This window comes from Silurus aristotelis (assembly GCF_946808225.1).
Source record: "Silurus aristotelis genome assembly, chromosome: 24".
In the NCBI taxonomy this organism is placed as follows: domain Eukaryota; kingdom Metazoa; phylum Chordata; class Actinopteri; order Siluriformes; family Siluridae; genus Silurus; species Silurus aristotelis.
In genome coordinates, this window is record NC_139597.1 from 10,256,165 (window position 1) to 10,277,499 (window position 21,335).

A 21,335-nucleotide genomic window follows, 5' to 3' on the forward strand; every position below is an offset into this window, starting at 1 on the left:
TTGAAGCAGAACTGAAACTATTGCCAAATGGCCTCCCCTTTGGGAAAGCAAAGCTGAATCAAAGCCATCCAGCTGGTTCATCTAGATATATCAAGCACCGCAATATACGGTAATATTAAAATAACAAACTGTTCGGGATTCATGCCCAACAGGCTTAAAAATTAACAAGTGGGTAAAGTCCTATAGAACTACATAACAAACAAAAGTTCACAACATATTCATAACATTTCTCTTTCCATCAGTGTTAAGCTGTCTCAAAACCATTAATGACCTTTAAAGGGTAAACAATGCAAAAGCCTGTATGTTCGGCGAATAAAGAGTTAACGTTAAACTAAACGGCCTTTCATAAAAAGCTGAGCTGACGTCGTAACTGAAAGCTCACTCCGGTCAAGCTCAAATACAGCGTGAGATTAACAACAGTGTTATTCATGTATCATTAACAGGATGCCCTCTCTGCACACCATTAACCACGGAAATGATTAACCAAGTACTGAAACTTTTTACGTTCTCAGTGAACCGAGAAAAAAAAATTAACACCATTAAAATCTACCATTTAAAACATTACTAATACAAACATGAATAAAACAAACAAACAAAAAAAGGTAGTCAAAATAATTAAACGTTTCCTACAATTCTGCCAGTTTATTTTGTACGCAAAGTCTGGAAGAGATATAGCTGACGAGATATGAAGAATAAGAAGGACCTTTGTTCGTGTTTGATATTTAGGCTACCTGGCTACTACAATGCAAAGCTATGAGGTCATTCTCTGTGGCTGAATGAATAAGTCTGCTATCAGACACACACCAGGTGTTGCAACAGAATCCACACACTTCTAACAGGCACATATCTGATTTCAAGGCCATGTTCACCAAACTGTCTACACTTTTCTTGCATGGCCATCTGGGAACACAGAAGTGAGTATAAATGCAAACTTCCAAAAAAAAGAAAAAAAAAAAAAAAAGAATGTGCATTCATTTGCTGAAGGCAACCACATTTATATTTTCAGGGATTTGTTATCTTCAGTGGATACTGAGAACAGTAGCATCAGATTACTGGACCTGCACAATGCTCTGTGTATGTAATTCAGGGATGCAAATCTTATCTTTATTTACTTCCTTTTTTTTAAAGCTAAAAATAAGACCTACTGAAACAGAAGGCTAAACCTGTTGGTGCCACAAAACCAACCATCATAATGACACACCAGCAAAGAGACCTTTAAAATGTTACGGTCATGTGGGAATACTTATGAATCGTTCCATTTCTAAAGCAAGAGTTTAAAAGAGTTTAGACAGATCAGGGAATCACAGAATACACATTAAGATTAGAGTAAAAGTAAGGGGAACCTATTAAGTTTGGATTTTTCCAGGAGGAAAACAAGCCACAATAGTGAACTGAAAAGGCTGGATCATTAATTCTCACATAACAGATAACTAACTATAACAGAAGCCACTACACATTTTTATGAAATAAACTACTGGCACTTGTCACATGCGAATGTGCGTGATGTATTGGTTGTGTTTGTGCTCATTCTGCAGGCTGAAACTTCTGCAGCTATCTCCTCTCATCTCTCTTAGCAGCTTCAAAGACCTGTTGAGACACGGACTGCAGGCTACACTTCATCCATGGAGGCTCCACCTGATGGCAGTAATTACATCCCTGCTTCTAAAAACTGTCTCCAGATGCTACAAGAGGCTCTGCAGTGCACTACACTTGATTGAGACCACAGCATGAGAGGACTGGAATAGTGCATGCACAGTTTCTCAGACTCTGGTTGGAAACCCTGGTGCATAATATAGCATATAGATAGACCAAGATTTGAATTTTGCCAGCGTGTTGTCGGTTCACGGATGTAACTTTACACGAATGCACACACCTGGCCTATCATCATCACATGGTTTATCTGCTCCATGACGCACAAGGCTGTTCGGAAAGTCATCACTAATCAGGTTAACCTGGAACCTGCAACCTAGAACCAACAGCACAGCCAAACTCAAGTGTAATATAATCTCAATTCCTTAAAAACAATGTGTTGGTTATTTTCTATATCACATATTTCTGTTGCAGAATTTATGCAAAACCTTCAAGATATTGGTCAGTAAAACAGATGAACTTTCAGTATATGAAACTATATAAAAAAAATAAAACACATAAGGGGAAGTACTTTCCATCCTGTCACAGAACTGTGAAACCCAACTAATAAAAGAGGATGTTGCCTGACATGGACTCCACCCCACCATCTGAGTTTATTGAGCTCCACCCATAGACTAGTGTAAATGTAAACATATGGGCACTTCCGTGGTTTACATGGCTGGAAGTCACTGCAGTCTTTGAGTTATACCACCATATTTCAGACAAAGCAGTTAACAGACAAATTAAACCAAATATTTAAAAAGGCTCTTTTTGATTAAATGTTCAAAGAGTAAAAAGTCTGTAGTTTTATCATAAATTGTGTGCCTTGTTACAGCTTTGATCCATTAGTCCAATTTAGTCTAAACGATATTCATGAGTTTCATTCTACCAGAAAAAAAAGTTTGTTTGAGTCAGTGGAATGAAAGCAAATACCCAAAATACTTCTGTTTCTTTCTAGAGGTGAGAAATACAGTCAAATATCACCACTATACACTATATGGACAAAAGCTTGTGGACACGACCATATGTGATTTTTAAGCACCTCAATCCACATTTAGTTCCCATTAGATGTAATAATAACCTCCGCTCTTCTGGGAACTTGTTCCACTAGATTTTGGAGTGTGCTCATGGAGAGTTGTGCTCATTCTGCCATAAGGAATTGGTAAAGTTCAGGTACTGATGTAGCACATGAGGGCTGGGGTACAGTCAACATTCCAATTCATCCTTAAAATGTGCACTTGGGTTGAGATCATAACTCTATAGCAGGCCACTCAAGATCTTTCACTCCAAACTATTTAAACCATATCTTCATGGAGCTCGCTTTCCCATGCTGGAACAAATTTGGGTCTCCTAGTTCAGTAGTACTAGTTCTAGTGCTGTAGAATTGCTAACCAATGGTATAAAAAAAATATACTTTATCATCCAATCAATTGCTTGTGAAAGTGAGGAACAAAGGAATCAAAATTATAAAAGTACAGATGCTACCAGTGGTCTTTCACAAGTGTTGAAAATAAAAAATAACAGTGTGTCATATTGCATCATACAAGATTATTAATAATTATTCTCTGAAGTAATCGCAATTATGGGGAAATTCTAGAACCAACTGTTTACATTAATACATTCTGCATATAGCATCCGGTACAGTCTGGGAGTCTGCAAGAGTATTTTTCATCCCCTTTTAATATTTAGTTCATTTTTCAGCATTGCCAATACTGTATCTGTATCTGTCCTGTGAGTTCTGCATAGGCCAACACCATTCCTCTCTGGTGGCTGTAATGCAGTAGCTATTATTATCATCATCAGAGAGTTTTATAAACATTTCCAACTCAAGCCAGAACTTTGTTGATGGCTGTCTCTGGTTGCCAAGTCTTCAGAGCAAGTCACATTATGTGAATTAAGACCAATCTCATTTTATGCCCAAGATATAATAAAAAAAAATTTATACAGTACAAAGCCAGCCAGCTTTACTCAAAATAAAGCTTTATTGTCTTCTTAAAGTTCATCTGAAAGTGTCCTCAACTGATATGATTTGCATCATTGCTACATCTGCTGCACCTGATATGTTTTTATGCTTACACCAGGCAATGTGTTTTGGCTGCTGCGCCACTGGAGTAAAGTACAGGATAAACCTGGAAAACGTTCCGGATCTCCTACACAATGGATCAGAAAGCCTTACGTGGGAGCGGTTTTGAAGCCGTGAGTCAAAGTTCAGTGTTTATCCAATGCTTTGGGCAGACGTGCTATTGTGTGCACTGACTGGCTGACCTCACGGTAGCTGAAGGACAGTGATGTAATGCATAAAACAGTGGAAGTTTCCCTGTGACTGCTCGTACATGCTCACAAACAGAGATAGATAAGGAGTAGATAAAGAGCAAAGTCTTCATCTGAGCCAATCCACCCCCGATTGCAGTTGGTCTAAAAGCAGTCGCGGGATTTGAGCAGATCATAATAAGATTACAGCTGCTGCCCACAGCTGTTCGAGCAGCCAACTGTATTTAATCCAGCCTACTCTAAACAGCTACTGATTCAATTTCACTGCTTAGTACATGAAGTGTGTCCACAACATGAATTGTGAAGTTTGGTTTATGAGAGTGGGGTGAGAAAGACCGGACATCTTATCTTTTAAAATTAGTTGCTCTACTAGTTACTAAAAATAGATGAAGTCCTTATTTATAATAATAACTAGAAAAAGATCTTGGTTTTCATGCCTGTCCCACACTATCCACCACCAACAAACCTCACTGGAAAACCAGGAAATGCATGCTATGTTTGTGGTGTGTACAACACAATTAACATTCCTTCTCTTCTGACTATAAAAATAAAAAGTGCCACAGGAAGACTGTCAGTGCTGACTCGGCTTCATCAGCTTTCACAGGCTCTTAGTGGAAAGCAGCTGCAGCTGTTGAATTTGGAGAGCGCTGACAATAAAAACAAAAGAAAATGCAACCTGTGTAGCACCAGTCACACAAACACGGCTTTGTAAATCACACTTCACGCAAATGGGGAGTCGGGCACCATGACATTATGCTTTGATATCTATACTGCGATATTTGACAAAAGAATACGTCTTTATGAAGGTATGATGGGCATCATCTGTGTAAAGAATAAAACATGACACGTCCTACAATTAAAGAAAAATAATCAACAACAGGGTGTGTAATGAAAAAGATACTAAAAAATAAGGCTTTTTTTTTCCTGGTAAGCCACTTTAATTATACTGAAACATACTTCTTATCTGTTTATAGTATATTGAAATGTTGTGGAACATCCCTGATACAATACATGTTAGTTCCTGGTATCATTTACATGATAGCAGTTGCAATCCTCCCCTCATCAACTCCCTTTCTATCTCTCTTCACCGGCCTGCCATATTTGAACGAAAATAGATAATGGAACGTTCTAAAGACTTTCTCAGATCAAAAAACTTACAAGAATAACTTTTCCTCAGAGAATAATCAATTTTTTTTAAATTTGCTAATATGGAGAGTCCCTGGGTTGCTATAAAAACAATACTGTATCTAAACAAGCACATAAATACAACCCTGTGATATAAAACAGAGCCAGCTTTACTCACAGGGCTTCTGTTCTAGAAAATGAATTAACTCCTCTCAACTAATCAGATTTAAGCATTTCGAAAGTGCTCATTGTCCCAATATTTTTTTGTCATGTGACCAACCCTTATTTTATACTGTACTGCACAGAGGTGACCACTAGGTGTGCAACAGCTCTGAAATTACTCGCTCCTGCTGTTTTAAACACTCAACACTGCAGTTGTTTGCCAGGTCATCGCTTTTTCAGCCTTCGCTTCAATCAACACTACTGAACTGACGAAACACTAAGCACACCTGTCAGACATGAACTGTGCAGGACATCAACCACAAAACACATACAACTATGAGGTAAGACAAACATAATTAAATAAAGGGGAAACAAACAATTCTGACATTGACAATAAATAAAGAAATTGGGTGTTGGTTAAATCTTGTTTTCTGGTGCAGGATGAAGACAGAATGAAGATACAGGAAGTGAGCTGTGGTTAACCTGATAAAGGAGTTGATCGTGCACAGTCCTTCAGACCAGAAAGGCCTTCGCACTATACCCGTTCTCAAACACAGTAAAAGAAGAGAAAAATTATAATATAAATCTGTACATATGGCTAGAGCTCTGGATGAGAACTTCGCTCCTCGCCGTGACATTTCTCACACTAGACGAATGTGTGGGTTTGATTGTGCATGGCTGCTAGGCAACCACATTCTTACAACTCTCCTTACACACAAACACACACACTTTTTGAAAAAAGGCCTCAATCTATGTCTTACTAGACACAAGGAGATGGTTTGAGTGTGTGTGATGAACGCTGATGTCAGCCAATTGTCACTTATTGAAATATGTAAATCCAGCACACTGGACTGAAACTGCATTGATAAAAGGGAACAAGTGTTCTTTATAGTAAAACCCAAGACATTCAACGTATCTGAAGTTTAATTTTATTTTTTTTTTTAACTACCTAGTTGTTTTTTAAAGCACTCGTATATAGCACATTCACGCCCCAACATGTGGTGCTGGCCAAAACTGTTAACCTGAATTTATGACCTTTTACAAAAAACAGTCCCTTGCTGTAATGTGGGTTTCCCCTCCCAGTGGTACACACAAAAATAGGAGTTTTCAGTGTGTTATTAAGTTGAGACTATTAATGGACATTGACAGAATGACAAATACCACAAATTATTTAGAACAAATTATAAACAAGCCTGCAGCAAAACCCTGCACATGAAGCACACCGGGCCATGTTCTAATGGTGGGGCACGGGGCCCAAACCTTGGCGAGGGTGCCAATTCTTTGATCATAGAGAAAACACTGAGAAGTTGGAGTACAACCAAAAATACAAAGAAAACACAATGAGTCAGTTCTTTTCTGTAATGGAAATGCAACAGTCATTGTATTGAGAACAATACATGTCAAGTCTACTTAATCCGTAAGTTTTACTGGTCCATTATGTCTCTCGTTAGTAGTGATCAAACACAGTGAATAAGCGTGTTCTGGGAGTCTGGAATACTACAGTTTTACAGAAAAACATTCAGGCTGATTCAAACTGTGTTCGACCAATCACCAGTCTTCATTATTTCAAGCTCAATCTATATTCCTCTATTTATCACACATGATGCCCGGAGAAACAAAACTGATTACACGTAAATAAAAGCATCTCCAAAGTGTTTTATTCTTCAACATTTAATCAACCATCATATCTTTTTCATCAGAAACGCTCACGAGACAACTTAGTTCCTGTTATCTTGAGTTTTAGCTGCCATTCCATCATCCTGCATTTCCCCTCTCTTTTGAAGTTAGTAAAAGTCATAACGTGTGTTAAATAAAAGTCTTATCACACACTTTCATTATAATTAGAATTTGATTACTGGATGAGTAGAAACTAGAGATGGCACGATTTTGGCTGATACAGAAACCCATCAAATATGGTTTAAAATCAAATAAGCCTCATCTCATATAGAAACACTGTACATTAATATAAACCTGTGATGTGGTTGAGAGCTCAGAGCTGATGTTTTAGGAAATTAATCAACACTTTCGGACCAATCAGAGTCGCTTATTTAACACCGCTATGGGATCATTTCAGGTGCATTAGGTCATACAGAAAGTGTCCATCTTACATTCCTTAGATGTATTGTATTGTAATGATGATCTGTTTCGCTGGTTTTTTTTTGGTGATTCGGTCATGCTTGGATTGGCTTCTGTTTGTGTCATAAAACTCTTTAGCTAAAAGCATCTAATAAATGAACGACTGTCATTCGATAAGCGCATTCCTAGTTTAGCTCCATTTTTACTGCATCATTAAATTCCTTAAAAAGTTGTATTGACAAACATGAAAACTTTTACTTATGGCCTAATTACTAAATACTTTGTACTTGTTCTTTTTTTTTTACCTCATTTGTGTAGATCGATAACCACTTGTCTTTCTTTGTGCTAAAAGTTCTTCCACAGCAATGAATGAAAACTATATTACACATGTGCAACTTTCTAATTTTACACCAGAGAAATAAAACACGGTTCTGGGGACTGGAAGCAAAGTGCAAAACGATATCGGGTTTTTAAAGAATTACTTAGTTCGATTTATTTTGACTATTTCTTTAGGGTGTGAAATCAAATGACACATATGTCCTATTGAGGTATTTAACAATTAACATTTCCTGTTGTGGTTTATTCCACTTACACAACAGCCATTTTCCAAGAATGACCTTCAGGAGTTAGTAAAGAAAGGCGTGTAATAGTTTTCATTGCTCAAAGTGACGTTTCACAGCAACTTTGCATGAGATGATTGAGGAGGAATCACTTGCAGTTTCTCTTTTTGAAGACAAAAAATAAAATAAAAATGCAGCTTGTCGGCTTAGCAGGAAAACAAAATTTCCATTTTGCTAATTAATCATCAAACTTCATCGTACCATCAATCAGAGGGGGTTCTGCCTTCTGAATCATCTGCTACTATAATCATAGTATATAGTACATATAGCATGATATTGTGGATCATTGTTGTTTGTTTTGTATTGTTGTGACCGTGTTTGTCCTTAAATAAAAGTGATTATGATTATAGTAAAGTATCAAAACTGTCAAGAATTTTAACTCTTTTTTTAAACTCAAAAAAAATAAAATAATTTTTAACCCTTGCTAATCAACAAAATAGGTGCTATATATATATATATATATATATATATATATATATATATATATATATATATATATATATATATAACAATTCGATTAAAAAGTTCACAAACTTTACAAATTTGTGGTATAACATTTTCAGATTTCCATATCACGGTATAGTGTTAGACCGATATATCGGCCCACCCATGACACAGTCATGCATTATTGCACTGCATTATCACTCTGCGTTTTTATAATAAACACACTGCACCTGAGCACTGGAGACATGAATATGGCATAAAGTGGAAGGGTTTTTCCATGTAAGATAGCAGTTTGTTAAATGTGTGACTTTTAAAAACAAATATTTATAAAAACCAGACAAACAGCAGTGTGTAATTCCCTTCTAACCCTTACTGTAACTCATGAGCTCCATGTGCTCTGTTTATCACACTGTAAAATCACGTCTGTGTGTCTAAAATACAACAATAGAAATAACTCAGGTTAGCATGTGGCGTACATATATAAGTATTTAAGTTAAAAAAATAAAACTTTTGGTCACACCTTAGGATCTGCGAGCTTCCCTGAAGGCTTCTTAAAAAAGGAAGTCCGGGCGGTAAAGAAATACTCCTCACAATCTTCTTCCAGACTGCTGTAACCACTGCTCATGGTGCTCGTCCACGTCATTTAAAGAGAAAAGTCCAAGTTTTCAATTTTTGCCACATTAAAAAGACATACAGTGCAACAGAGGGGCGGAAGAGAAGAGTCAGTCCATGCGGCGGTGAGATCCAGAGGACAGCGTGGGACATAAAAAAAAAACCTGTCAGTGAAGCTCGGGGAAAAAATTCAACAGCACTGAGTGAGAAATATAACCTCTAACACCTCTCCATCATCTCCAGTCCGAACTAAACTTTTCATTCAAAGCTCTTTAAGTGTTTCAAACTAACTTTCCGGCCGGTTTTAACCCCAGGACTTACAGTTCCTCTGTGTGTCTCTCTGTGTCTCTCCACATTCACACTGCTACTACAGGGCGGTACAGTAAAACACGCCCACTGGATCCGTCTCAATCCGCTCCCTAGTGGACATGTAGTGCACTACACAGGGTGTAATCAACTCAGTTTTATTTGAAAAAACTCTGAGCACACCAGTCTGTTAGATGATATTAATGATAGAATGATAATAGAATGATATTAATAAGTCAGCACTGACACTGAGTGAGATTTATTAAAATGATCGTGAGCCCAAAAACTTATTTTCAACTACTTAAATAAAAATCAGGCAACTAAGATAAGTCCACAGTAGCTGTGGCCACAGGTATTAGACTCAGGAGTTTCTTTCATCATTTATTCCTCTCAAAATGTTCTGCTTGCTGTTGAACTGACACTGAACTGTATGTTCATGATAAGTAGATACCACTAAACGGAAATCATAAGTTCAAAACAGAGAATGGGCCTGTTTGGTGGCTTGACTAAATTAGTTTTTCGGGAAATATTATATTTTTCTAGCATTAAGAAATTATATTATTATTATTTAAAAGATGTTCTAATAAAATAAAAATAAAAATGTTAATGTTTTATTTAAGCTATCTGCTTAGGCTTTCTATCAGCAGTACACACAGACAGCTTGCCTATATGTGATTATTTTTTGCAATTGTGCTATTGTTACAGTTTAAATATGGTTTTGTATAGTTACATCATAACACAACACTTAAAAACTAATCATTTTAGAAAACATCCTGTAGATCAGAGCCTTTTTTACAACAGTATGTACATATATTGGAAAATATCTAAATTTGACCATGCGCCTGACAGAAGCAGAGTGAACAGCCTACATGAAAACACGAGCGTAGTATGTGGGTGCCCTATAATTAAAATGATCTCTGATGAAAAGCAGCCCATAAATTACTAGTGAGTGGTGTATATAACATGCTTAGACCAGTCTTTGCAGCCTTGGTGGCACTAATGAATGGACACGCTCAAACAGGTTTATTAACCTTCTACCCATTCAGGCTTGATGAACTAAGCCAGAGCTGGGTGTCTCGTCCTGGGGTGAAATAGAGAGGAGCTTTTATATCCAATTAGAGGTGTAACGGTACACAAAATTCACTGTTCAGTACGTACCTCGGTATTTAAGTCGGTTTAATCTGGTATGTTTAGGGGGAAGAAATGCAAGACATAAAATTGCTTGTCGGTTTTTAATTAACAAAGTTTATTATTATTAATAAGTGTGATAATTAACATTCGAACAGTTTACATTTTTAAAACAATTTTAAATAAAGTGCCTACTTGGTTAAATTATATATAAATTAATAATATATAATATTTTATAAAAACGAAACAGAATAAATGAAAATAATGTAATATAATATTTTATTATATTGATTAAATTGAGGAATCAATTAAATTGGCACAAAATAAAATAAGATTAATAGAAAAAGATATAATCTATTTAACTGTTCTGCTTATTTAAGCAAACTTTAACAAATGTCTTCATTCCTTTCATCTTTCATTCATTTACTCCCCCTATATGTGGAATTGTCAGGATTTTCTCCTTTTAAGAGTTTCTCCTAGTTTCTTTTTTTTTTATACTCCTGGCAATGTTGTGTATGTTTTCAAGTTTAATAATAATTTATTAAAAAAATGCACTCAAAGTGCAAGCGAAGTCTAAACAAACTTGCGGTCCACCACTTGATATGGACCCATAAAAAAATGGGTACGAATATGTGTACCGTTACATCCCAGTATGCAAGCTGGCGTTTCCTCAGCACATGGCAAATTACAAACCATGTTTATCCCTGATGATTTTAGGTCTGGTTTTGAATCAGCTCCATGAGTAAACCACTCATTTTTTTAAAGGGGTTAGCCGCTGATGGCAGATTTTACAGAAACACAGTGGGAGTCCCCTAACTTATGATATATATTTGGGGAAAGTTGCATAATGGCAAATGTATGATAGTATTTTTTAAGGTTGGTATGGTGGATTGTTTTGCAGAAAAGTTCATTGTCTTTAGACCAAACAATTTTACTGGGTGCAAAGCAGGAGAATTTCCCCTAGATGGGACACCAATGCAGCACAACACTAGTTTAATAAGATTTTAAAAGGTATTCAGGCCACCTTCACTAGATTTTTAAGATTCACAGTTTGCAAATAATTTTTACAAAACTGGCAGCTTCAGCAATGTGCAACACCAAAACATATTACAAACACTTGCAAATTCAGAGCGACAATATAATAGAAATGAAGCAGTGTATAAAAGTAATGCTTGAAATATAACTTATGCGGGATGAATGATTTTCTGTCTCATTTCACTGTTCAACAAATGCAATGATTTTTATCTATAAGGTTCTCAGTTTGTTCTTTGAGGTTGCCAATACATTAGTTTACTCTACACTTCTTTGCATTGTTTGCATTAAGAACATTGTGATGGCTATTGCTTTAGTACACTGCCTATTATTAGAAGCACCATTACAAATTAGTGGGCTCTTTGTGATTATGTTGGTTTGAAAAAGTCTATGGTTAATTTGCTGGGCCGTACTCAGAGTCACTTATGTCAGTATTTATGAAGAGAAAGCTGTGCATATAATAGTTGGTTTAGTTGGTTTTAGTACATTTTCTGGGCTCACTATTCAAATTAAACCACCAAGGTTACCTAACCTTAAATTTTAAACTTTTTTATTTATTTTTTTTTATTTTAAGTAAACATGTGTGGGTTGATTTTTTTTTTCAATTGCATTTAGACAATAGCCTTGGAACACAAAGTATTTGAATTTCAAGTTAAAAAAACAGGGAATACAAAATGTGAACAGATCATTTTTCCCCTTGTTGTCAAAACTAATGCTGTAAAACATAATGGAAGGACACACTTTTACACATCATTTATTTATCAATGGTAAGACTACATTATTACCTCTGCATTGTGTATACATAATTCATCTCTGAATATGGCCCAACATTTCTAGAACTGGTAATCATGAGGTAATTCTTCCAACACCATGTTAAAAGATCAAATACCAACTCCTGCTTATAAGACAATTGTTAAGATTGTCATATATTGTTATCCATGTATAAAAGTATAACAGCACACCAGCATAATGGAGCATACTTTTAGACATACTACATACTATATATGTGTAAAATTAGGCAGCAAATCTACAGGGTCAAATGCAGGCAACATCTGTAATGGATAACGGCCAACCTAACCATACCCCCAAACAGCAGCTTTCAAGAGTTTTGTTAAAGGACATGGCTTTTTAAAACCCAAGAGCATGAAGAAGGCCTAAAAATAAAAGAGAAATAGAACAGCCAAACCAAAACTGCTCCCTTCTCCTCTGTAGTCATTTATACTGTCCATTCAGGCATTTCTATATTATTAACATTCTTTCCATTTTTAAACATAATCTATGTGGCATTATATATATACACCGAACTACTTTTATATTAAAATGCGTGTAAAATGGACTAACACCTGTAAACTGTAATAAAAATGCTCCCTGCTGCATTAAATATTAGTTCAAGTAAAAAAAAAAAACAGGAGAAACTCAAATATCCAGCAGACAGATTGTGTGTGAAAAGGATGTCTCACTCAGCGGCCAACAATTTCCTAGCTGTTAAACCGGCCCTGCTAAGACAATAGGATCTGGGAAAGTGTGTGTGTGTGTGTGTGTGTGTGTGTGTGTGCGTGCGTGCGTGCGTGCGTGCGTGCGTGCGTGCGTGCGTGCGTGCGTGCGTGCGTGCGTGCGTGCGTGCGTGTGAGAGAGAGAGAGAGAGAGAGAGAGAGAGAGAGAGAGAGAGAGAGAGAGACAGAGAGAGACAGAGAGAGAGACAGAGCGAGAGGGAGACAGAGACAGAGACAGAGACAGATGAGTGTCACTAGCCTTTTTTTGGCCAGAAGCCATGGCCTTCGTTACACATTACCAAAATTCCTTTGCTGGGAAGGATGAAGGTGTATAACATTTTGATCTACGTATGTTTTAAAGGATTTGTTACAAAACTAAATCAAATTTCTTTGTTCACTATGACAAAAAATGCCCTTGGCCTATTTTAAGTTTGTGTGGGATTTATGTACACTATATTGCCAAAGTATTGGGTCACCCGGTCATAAGTATGGTATGTGATTTTTGAGCATTCCATGCCACATTTAGTCCCAATTTGCTCTTATAACTCCCTCCACTCTCCTGGAAAGATGTTCCACTAGATTTAAAAGTGTGTTTATAAATGTTTGTGTTCATCATTCACAAGGGCATAATGAAAGGCAGGTACTGATGTAGGTGAGGAGGCCTGGGTTGCAGTCAGCGTTCCAATTCATCCCAAAGGTGTTGAGTAGGGATGAGATCAGAGCTCTATGACAGGCCACTCAAGATCTTTCTCTCCAAAGCATGTAAACCATATCTTCAAGGAGCCCAATTTGTGCACAGGGGCATTGCCATGCTAGACCAGGTTTGGGTTTCCAAGTTCAAGCGAATGCAAAATCTATTACAGCGCATCTAAAGAGGTTCTGTACAATTAAAAAAACGACATATAGCAGGAAAGATAAGGTGACCCAATACTTTTCGAAATATAGTATACATTACACAAATGTAATTAAAACTTATGTGATATTTTTTACATTTCTGTTATAGTTATAATAATTAACACAGTTAAATGTCTAACTTGTGATCTCACTTGATAATGATAGCATATACTGCCTACAGGAATATAGCTTCTAGTATAATAGAAAAGAATATCTTCACAATATCCATTCTTTGTTATTTTCCCCAGAGTTATACAATAACCCTGATGTATCAGTTATTCAACAGAACACAACAGAAAGGATAATGGTGTTATTCTCCATCCTAATGGAATCACAGTTTTGCAAACCACAATCCTTATTACTCTGAATAGGTTTTTTCAACACAAATCTTATTATACAAATAACTGATTATGTTGCCAAAGCACATAATTATGACATAATTATATTTAATGCTAATGCTTACAATTCAGCAAAGGTCATATAGTATGAATCTTGAGATAAAGAGATTATTCAGAGAAAGAAAAACGGTACAAAGAATGTCTTTCACTGGTTGTGAAATTTTCCTGCATGTGACCCTCATATTTATTTGAAAAGCATTCATGTATTTATCAGCCAAAGGAAGTAGTGACAGTTACCAAAAGCTATAAAGACCCTCATCAAAGTTTCTCCAAACATCAAATCATGGGCGGAAATCAGAGTTCCTGCGGCCAATTTCAAAAGTTTCTAAAGACTAAATATACCCAGACAGACCCTGAAGACTAAATAGCAGGTAACTAAACCACACAAAAGAAATGGAGTCTGGGACACGTTCCATCTTGCCTTTTGGTGGATCCGTGAAAGATCAGTGAGCTTTTACTGCCTTTAAAAACTACCTGTCCTTCAGTCTCCGCTCTGTAATCAAAAGCCTGGGTGATGTCCCGAAGACCACACTGTCTTCACATAAAGGAAGCAAACCATACCTCTGTTTGGATCTTGGTTTTAACAAAATGAAAAAAAAAAAAAATGAAGTAAGATCTTTCTTTCCAAGGCAGGTGCACTTTAAGGTGGTGTCTATAAACACAATGATTCATGGGAAATGAACAGATTAAACACATGGCTTTTACCAGTTTTTCAAGCTCTTGTCCAGAATGTCTTGAAATTGTCATAGTCCTGTCACAATTACAAAAAAAATCTTAGAGCATAGATTGTTTCATGGTAGTCTCTAATGAATGTTCATTTTCAGAATCTAATAGCTACACGATTGTCATATTTTCAAATAGTATGCATTAATTTTAAATGCTGCACAAGTGGATTGTTTAATGAAAACCAGATTATTGCAAAACAAGAAAAACAGCCCTGTGGTTTCTTACAAGAATGCCTACAAACCCAAAGTCCATGAAAAGGGACGCCTGCGGTTCCATGCTTCGGAATATGTTTTATTGTTGACCGAGTTAACGTTCCTTAAGTATTAAAGCGAGGGGGTAAATGAAAGGTGAACAATCCTAAATTCTACCACTTTCCTTGGTTAACAGAATAGTAATAAAAAAAAAAAAAAAAAAAGAAGAGCTACAGGATAACATGCCAAAAGCCAAACCTACTGCTTAGTTTTCTCCTTTTGGAGCTGAAATAGCAGCGCTTAATTCAGAATGTTGTCAAAGCTGGAAGTTTATTAGCATTTGATCTGTGTGTAGGTACAGCAAACCTCCTTTGTCTGTCTGTCACGACTCTATGGTTTTGTTTCACTTATTCTCTGTTTATTCAAGTGCTGTCACAGTACCATTGTGTGTTCATTTAACTTGATGTCAATATGTGGAGTTAAAACAGAGGTAAATGGTGCTGGAGAATGGGGTTATGTGTGAATGTAGAAGAAAGTGTATACAGAATGACATCACTGCAGATCATTGTCACAAGAAGACAATAAACAGACATTCTGTGATCTGGAAAAAAAAAAAAAGAAATTTTGCTGCTTGTGCTTTTAAAGAAACGAATGCTGGAAAAATCATGTGGGCACAGGGTGAGGTGAAGGGATAAACATATCGAGGGTTGCCAGAGATGGAAGTGGTAATTTACAGATGAGTAATTTACATTCCTTGTCAAAAAATGTGACTATGTGGCAACTTTCCTGAAACTGAGCAAACCAAAAAACACCCCAGCCTAATTAGGTCTTGGAAATGATAATGAACAGGAATGGAGACATTAAACATATCCGTAGAAGTTTACTTTTGTGAGCTGGATTGCAATGGCACTAAAAAATGGGCAGCAGCCTTGTGAGAACACTTCACATAGAGACATTTTTCTACTTTTATAGTTATGAAAAATACAGACTTTGCAGAATTCAAATACAGTATATTTTTTTTAGTGTGTATTCCAACCACAAACATATTCGTAGCATTTTCAAGTTTATATAACAAAGTATATTATCAGCAGAAACACCCAGTTCTGGGAAAAAACAGATTTTTTTGGCTGGTCTCAAGGAAGTTCAGCTCTAAAGATTTTAGACAGGTTTTTCTGGAAAGCTCCACTTATTTGCAAGCTTTTTGTTTTTAACGGACCCTAAACAATCAATAAAAACCACTTATCTATTTAAGGTAAAGTGGCAGGTTTCAGCTGACGGAGGGGTTCGTGTCTGGATTAAAAAAAAAGGAAATGTAATCTAAAAAATGGATAATAAATAAATAAATAAATAAATAAATAAACAGAAACTAGACGTCTACTTTGTGGCAATAAATGAATAATTACAGGCCTAGAAGCAGTTTTAAATGTAATAAATGGCTTGAATTATTGAAACTACAACTCACAACTGTGTCTAGCCAAAAAGATTTGGTTTATCGAGGTTTTATTATCATGCTTCATCAAGAGAACCTGATTATAAAAAAGAAATCTCCAGCTGGGATCACAGCAAAAATGCAAAGGCCATAAAATCTCCCAACACAGAATCTGTTAAATAATACATCAACAAACGTTTCTAAACATTATCAGTCATGAACGTGGTGATCAGTGACAGTGGGTACAATCTAAGGATGTTTTACTGACAACCTCCAGACCTAATAATGACCAAAGCTAACAGAATTAGACTAATCAGTCTGACTCACATGAACCAAGTTACGGTGAATAAAATGAACCCTTTACCCTCAATGTGTATTTGTGAATGAAAGAACATTTCAACCAAAAATTCTTCTTTTTTGAGAATTGAGTTGTGTATGGAAAAGTCCTTCTGTGCATAAATATTCTGTACAAATGCCAACTCGATCACATGTCTTACCAATTAGAGTTTCTCCATCTACATTATCCAACAAGCTTGTACAGTTATCCCTGAGATCTTATGTAGGTTTTGTCAACAAATTAAAAATTAATTTGACAGGTTATTAGTGTACTAGCTGGGGGTATACCTGAAATGAAACACAACAGACCACCCTGGAGGAAACTCATTTGTCTACAGTCTCACACACACACACACAAAGTTACACAATATGAAAGCTGGTTTGTGATTTCTCTGCTCTGTTATGTAACTTTGTGGTTCTGGTGGGCACGTTTATGCCTGCATTAACACTGATGAAATTCTCACCAAGATCAAACTCATAACCTCCTGCAATTTGTTTCCTAAGTCAGGAATTGGTGGGAAGGTCCTTTCTTTCAGAACACCAAGCCAAAGAAATACTCTTTCAGGCCATGCCAGTGAGGCAAACTTTCTCAAGTTCTTAAATGCTTCATTTAAAGCTTGCCAAGATTTGGATACTGTTGACTGTCGAGCTTTATAATGTACAGCATATGGACACACCAAAACATTTTACATTGATGAGGCATGTTAACTGGGTTTGTCTGTTGCGGATAGAATGTATGCACTTGTACCTTTACTGTGTGTGTGTGTGTGTGTGTGTGTGTGTGTGTGTGTGTGTGTGTGTGTGCACGTTGTGCCAGGCCCAGACTCTGTTCTGCATCCTGCGCCTATTTCCTGATGGGAAACTCCACTTTTTCCTGCATCTGTCTATGCTCCTATCCCCTATATCATAGAAACATTTCTGTCTTTCTGTGAGACTCTCAGAACCATAACCAACATTAGAGAAAATATTATACTCCAAGATTTCGAGTTTGGACCGCCTGAAATACTTTATGAGAGTTCCTGTGTATTATGTTGGGGTGCAGGTTTACAGTTTCAAAATAAAACACTGTGTGAAAACATAAAAAGAAATGTACAGAACCTGAAAGTTTTGATGCTGGGATTTTCTTTACAGTCTGATGCATACATAAATGCATAAAGTGCTTTCAGTATGCACTTTGATGATTCTGAGTATGTGTGTACTGCCACTGGGTCACAGAATACAAGTGTTAACCCTCCATGTTTCAGGGCTGAAATATAAAACCTCTGCCTATCTTTAATTGTCCATAATTAGAAGGACACAGACAGCGGAAAGGAACATCCAAAAGCATGAACCCCACCCATAGTCTAACCTAACATACTGTACTTAGACACTTAAAAACTATGACACAAACAAGCCACAATACATTATGGGGACAGTTTATTAAATATGCATGTATATTATAATTTTATTATACTCAAACCTTTGGGAGGTGTGGCCCCGAGCTATTTTCCAAAATAAAGTGTATAATTCATGCTGTTATAGAAAGTAAAATATTAAATAATAGACCACTTTTACATAGAAACCTCGCTGGGACTGTCTGGGAGCACCAACAGAGACAGGAGTAAGAGCCAAAGTCTATAGAAAAACTGAAAATCATTCAACAGACAATCTATTATTATGACAAAGTGTAGTTACTCTAGGTATGTTTTTTTTTTTACTGCATATTGTCTACAATTATTATTTTTGGACATGCAATATATTTACATTTCACATTTATAATGCTTTCTACACCACTCTCAGCAGAACTGGTTTAGTGTAAATACTACACATACCAGACTAGATGACATGGTCTCCATTTCTTTTTCTGTCTCTCACTCCCTCCCTTTCAGAGACTTTCTACTACTATCACATGAGTGTGTATGACCTGGCTATGAGGTCTTAAACACAGAAGGCCATTGCTTTTGTTGTTTGTTATCAAGTGAAACCATTTATCAAAGTGTGTATGTGTGTGCATGTTTGAATGCAGCACTAAATAGCAAATAATCAACCAGTTTCCACACACAGTACAGGGACAACTGTATGTCTGAAACAGATAATAAGAGCTCTGACCAGGGATGAGGTGTGGTTTCTACACACACTCATACAGGAAAACAACAATTCCTTCTTGGTGCTCATAATAAGAGTAAAATGTTTGAATAGATTTCTGAAACTTTGAATAAATATATATATGTATTGAAGATAAAATAATAGCTACACTGTGGTAATTCAACACTGTACCTAGCATTTAAATTGTCCTTGTTATGAAGGACATAAAAAAAAAAAAAAAAAAACTTTCTATGTGCTGATACAGAGAAGTCACTGAAATGTATCTGTTGAGCTTTGGCTCCCTCTTGTAGTCAATGCAGGTTATAAACCAAAAGGTGACGCCATAGGCCACAGTTATTAAAAGTTTCGACGCTTAGTCACATCCAGAGACTGTACTGTTGATCAGTGGTGAAAGTTATAGTTAACATTTCATTATTAATTAGTAACAGCTTGACAATATATTACATAGGAATGCAACCTGTCCAGGAAAGCAAAAAGTCCAGAAAAGCAACAGCATGAAAGAAACAATTTCATAATTTTTTCCTCTCTGCAATTTTAATTGGATTATAGCCATGTTTATTGCATCTACTTGTTACTGATCATGATCTGACTGATCATGTGGTATGAATGTATCAGTGAAAAGATCTTAAATAAATTATATCCAATGGACAATAAATCTAGGGTGTGATTGTCTTTAATGATTGACTATACAGTCTGGAAGAGAAATCAATTAGACCTAGCATCACTGATGGTGCTATAGTTATTGATTCCAGTAAATAAATCCAAATAAATTACAACATTTGTGCTTTTGTTGTTAAAGGGTTTGCTAGTCTATTTATGATAGCTGGCCCTGGTTTACATAGATATAGGTTTGACATACTTAAATATATTGCAAATGTTATAATCATAAACACATAACAAACTGACAGACACAGAGAACCTACATTTTGGGAGGCCTGGTTGTTGTTGAGATGGTCTTGGCTAAAGGAACTCAGTGGAACGTCGTTGGAAGATCCCAGCTGATGGCAGTCGAGTGTCACATGATCACGACAGTGTGCGTGACAAGTGTATTTACAACCTGCAGAAAAGAAATTATGAGAGATGACTTCATTATACATTACACTATTCAAAGTTGGCTTATACGCATTTAGTAAAAATACTGAAATTTAGATGACCAAATTAATAATAATAATCATATTACTGTTTTATTTTTTAATGTCTTAATTTTTCATTTGTTACACTAGACAGCAAAGAAAAAAATATTTCAAATGCTGAATAAAAAAATCTAGTTCCGTCTGAGTCTCCTGTTTCTCCAACTTCTGAGTTGTAAACAACATATAGCCTTTAAAAATATGTATGATTCAGAAATCCATGATGAAAATATGAATACAGCTCAAAATAACTGAAAATATCTAAACAAATGCTATAACCATAAGGATTTCAAATTGGTTATAAGAAAATATGTATGATCCCATTCAAAGACCTTGTCCATACTGCACAGATTCCTCATATCAGACCCTAGAGTTATTCTAGGGACATTTCCAATACAAAAAAATACCCCAAAAAAACCCAATATTCATGTACAATACAGTTTCTCTGCATTCGTAATGTGTTCTTTGCGGACATACAGCTTGAGCAAGGTTGAGATAAATAACCCAAACAGAGAGGGTGATGGTTTGCATAATATGCAAACACTGCAGAAAAAGCAATGCTTACTTTCAGGCACTACTATTTGCCAAACAAAAAAAAAACCCCGAGACAATCCATATATAAGCAGTAAAGAACAAACTTCTCAGTCAAAAGTAAAACGTGTAACCAGTTTATATATGAATGTTAGATTTGTATTTTCTTTACATTTATAATCCAAACTTGACAGTAGCAAAATGACAAGAATTTTAGGTGTTGATCATAATCAATTGCTAAATTTAATCTTTAGAGTAAAGTCTGTAACTTTACCTACTGTCTTTTGTTCTTACATGCTAACATTATGGCAAAATTATTATTAACATAAAAACTAAGCATGCTCAGCAAGCCAGCATGATGTAAGACTAAAAGGCAAGGCGAGGGTGTGGTACAGGGCATCCTTAGAGTGTGCTGAGAAAAGTGATGTACACCAGCCCTCTCGTGCGCAATCACAATTAGCACAACACACAGCAATGCAGCGACACACAGAGAGCTCTCATGGCATGTCATCCACCCTGTTATCACAACCTACCTGGGGATTTGCGCCTGAACTGTGGGGTGTTTTTGCTAGAAAATTTGCACACTGCTGCTCCCATTCCAGCTAAGCTTAATGAGGATGAGACCTCTCCTTTTCTCTTTCCCACCTTCCCTCTCTCCTTCTCTTTCTTCCCACTTAGCCTGCTTGATGAAGCTCAATCAGGCACAGCCTTTTCAAA

At 36.3% G+C, this 21,335-nt stretch overlaps 1 protein-coding gene across 1 annotated transcript in view; it reads right to left on the reverse strand.

The window, feature by feature from the left end:
* Window positions 1-21,335, reverse strand: part of rassf3 (Ras association domain family member 3) — a 44,558-nt gene that overhangs the window by 12,563 nt on the left and 10,660 nt on the right. The window contains exon 2 of the mRNA XM_083528616.1: window positions 19,881-20,014. Coding sequence (XP_083384742.1) covers window positions 19,881-20,014 — 134 coding nt within the window. The remainder of the gene's footprint in view (window positions 1-19,880; window positions 20,015-21,335) is intronic.